General features: G+C 36.3%; 1 protein-coding gene across 1 annotated transcript; it reads right to left on the minus strand.

Annotated features, from left to right (window-relative positions):
• Positions 1-557: 557 nt before the first annotated feature.
• On the minus strand, positions 558-1,136 carry LOC131160292 (uncharacterized). Its single transcript, XM_058115776.1, has one exon. It carries the CDS (start codon positions 997-999, stop codon positions 766-768), a length of 234 nt encoding a protein of 77 aa, XP_057971759.1. The 5' UTR covers positions 1,000-1,136; the 3' UTR covers positions 558-765.
• Positions 1,137-3,598: the final 2,462 nt, after the last annotated feature.

Consider the following 3,598-nt stretch of genomic DNA (forward strand, 5'->3'; position numbering starts at 1 on the left):
TAAACTCACCAAAAAGCGATGGACATCTACCGTTTTTTAACCCAAAAAAAAAAAATTCTATAATATCCACCGATTTTTAATCATCGCTGACTTGATGTCTTGGCAGCGATCCATCTAACAATTTTCACTTAAAATTTATAAATACAAAAACAGTCGGCGATCTCCGCTACCCTTTCCAAAGACAAGAACAGTCTCATTTAATTTAACGAGCTTGCATCTAGCTAGCTTACAAAGGCTAATTGGCTCATTTGGGGCCTTCATTAAGTTTACAAATCCTCGAGCTAGGCTGTGCTCGTCTTTCAAGCCATCTGTAAAAATTCTTGCCTACTCAAAATATGCCCAAATTCAAAACTTCCAAACACATAATCTACTCATCCCCTTTGGTTAATCTCTATGGATGAATCACATTCATCAAAATGAACGAGATTGGTGCTGATGTTCCCATATGGTTTTTGAGAGAGAGATACACACACACACACACACACACACACACACACACACACACACACACACACACACACAACAACAACAACAACAACAACAACAACGGCAACAACTTTTGAAAGATCAAGACGATTTATGAAGAGGAAACACAATATCAGTATTATTACAGATGTTCTCTTCTTCTTCTTCTTCTTCTTCTTCTTCTTTTGTTATTTTCTTTTTCTGAAACAGGAAAATATAAACACACATATAATCAAGAAGCTACCTAGCTAGATAGCATGCACGCGTCGCAGGCAGGCCAGGGGAGCTCTGCAGGAAATCTCAAATAGGGATGGCATTGGTGACGGAAGGATAAACGACGGTGGCTGGATGAGCCATAATCCGGCGACCCTCCATGTGCCGAAACACGTAAACCAGAGCTCCCACCGGCCACTCCACCACCGCCGCCACCGCGAACGCCAAGAACCCCACCGTCGGTCCCACCACCTTGCACCTGCACGGGTTGCTCGCCGTCCCGCACTGCACGCATATTGGCATCCCTATTCCGAACGTCATATTGATTGATCGGCGATCCAGCTAGTGCAGATGATAGATCAATCCACGATCAAATTAATCAACCTAAAGCTACGACCCAATAATACTTGGATGCCCAGATCGCTCAGAAAATAGAAATTTAACAGAAGAAAAGCACGCGCGGGCTATAATTTCTTCTGCAACCTTCCTGGCCTTTAAATTGAGCAACGTTTTCGGTGGGGAGAAGAAGCGTGTTACGTGGCGCGAGGTGGGAAGTGTTACGTGGGAATCTATATGTCGCCATGACATGGGGCATTGAGCACGTGTCTTGCTCTAGTTCGAAGGAATCCAGCTGTGATTTTCATGAAAGCAGATAAACTTCTGGTGCAATGGGGCTTAATGGCTGATTGCTAACGATATGCCACGTTGCATGCGTGTTTCCATTTCCTGATCGGAGATCTTATTTTTACCAGATTATTATATTATTTGAGGGTTTTTTAATTATTAAATTAGCCCTAATTTGCAACATGTTTATGGAGTTATGCCCCTTGACATTTTGAAAATGCATGAGTAATAGTTCATTAATTTTTTTTAAAAAAAAAAGGGTCAGGAGGAATTCACGTGTTAATGATGCCAAATTATTTTGGGAGAGAGAAGAGTTTGGGTTAAATCAACGACAGCTCTTCTTTATTTTTTGAGAACTAAGTACTTTAATTTTTTTTTTTTTTATCCCATTTTAGAAGTCAACCTTATGCTTTTCAAATTAAGAGACACGGTACCTTAATCTCAATGAAGAGACAAGCTTGCGCGTTTTATACAATCTTTGTTTGTTTGGAAATTTTATTTTGTAGCAAAAAATATTTGTTTAGCATATGGGTGCGTGTGTACTTTGCAATCCATAAAGATATTAAATAATGTAAGATCATTAAAACTTAAAAGAATTGGATAGTATTTTAGAAGTATAGAATATTTGGATCCATTGCAATTCAATGACAATTCTGGTATACACTAAGCAATTTTCAAAATCAAAAGTATCATTAGATTGTGAATATTAAGATTAGTAAGAAAAGTCAACCTGTAAGTACATCTCAAAGATTATGAATTGTGCTTATTATATTAAACTTAAAGCATTTGCGAGAGCTTTAATTTATTCTATATTTTCACCAAAAGTTTTCTCCAATAGTTTACTTTTAGGAAAACAAGTCCTTTCTTGAACATTTTGGCAGCCCCTTATTATTCTGTTGAAAATATTCGATGACTAAGAGATATTTTGCAATGGTTCCTAATTTACTATGAATTTATAATTGGGTTTTTGGATGTTGCTTTCAATTCATAATCTTATTTTTTTTCAAGCAATTAGTTCATATGGTCAGCTAGGTCGATTGGCCTCGTTAAAATGGTTATTTGCCTTGATTCATTCTCCACCTTAACTAGATGGTTGTCTATGTTTACTTTTTTCTAGGGCATTCAATCTTCCAAAGTGACTATTTTACCTTCGGAAAACTTTCTATAAATGATTTTCCTTGTCTCAAAATAGTTTGCCTTATGCCCGAGCAAGGTTAGCTTAAGGGATGTTCATCAAGCACTTCATTGGGCAATCATCGTGTAAGCCTCCATCATATAAGAGAATATTGATAGTAGACAATTATGAATTTATTCCCATAGAGCTACTCCATTTAGTTTGTACTTATCATTTGCAAATTTTTTTTTTAGACAATTATGAATTTATTCCTATAGAGCTACTCCATTTAGTTTGTACTTATCATTTGCAAATTTTTTTTTTTTTTTAAATATTCTCTAAATTATGTGTTATCTTCACTATCTTCCAAGCCTGAATGGATTTATTGTCAGACGACTTATTTATAGGCAACGCCCCCAAGCATGTTGGACATGCATTTTGAATGATCAAGACTGGGGAATAGTAGTTGATCACCAGATATTGAACTTAGGTTAGGATAAAGGATGCTCCTTGCCTGACTCAAAATCATTGCCAATGTATTCTCCAACCTCTAGTTTGATCATTCTTGGGATTATTTTCATTCTCAAGATTGCTTTAGCCTTTGTCATTAGTAAGCTTTGAATCCTCCTTCCTAGTGTAATTAATCATCCACCTAAGAGTCTTCATAAATTTCAAGTTCTACCAAAAAGGAGATTTTGCATTCTTCATATTCAGTTGAGTTAAAATCCAAATCCTCCTTATTATGTTTGGCTACTAAGGAAGTTCATATTTTTGGGGCTTGGTCACTTCATCATTTTTTATATAATTGACCAATAGATCATTCTCATGATCTTCATGGATGATTTTCTCTAAAAATTTGTTCATCGTCCCCAATATTGTTATGTTTGGCTAAAATTGTCGTAAGTAATGTTTCACCCAAGAGGAGAAAGTGAAGCAAATGTCACTTGCTTCCCAAGATGATCTGGTATGCTTACAAAAATGTAGACTAGTCAAGTCTATCATTATAATTATAGGCAATGGTTAAGTCAATCCCATAAAATTACTATGGACGATTTGGAATGGAGGCTTTTTTTCTCATCTTTTTCCACCAAATATCTCATTTCACTTTTCAAATCGCCTAATATTGTCTTCATTGTGATTGCTACCTCATAAAAGGTGTGAGTGACCACATGAAAACTTTCT

Source organism: Malania oleifera, chromosome 7 (assembly GCF_029873635.1).
Source record: "Malania oleifera isolate guangnan ecotype guangnan chromosome 7, ASM2987363v1, whole genome shotgun sequence".
NCBI lineage: Eukaryota > Viridiplantae > Streptophyta > Magnoliopsida > Santalales > Ximeniaceae > Malania > Malania oleifera.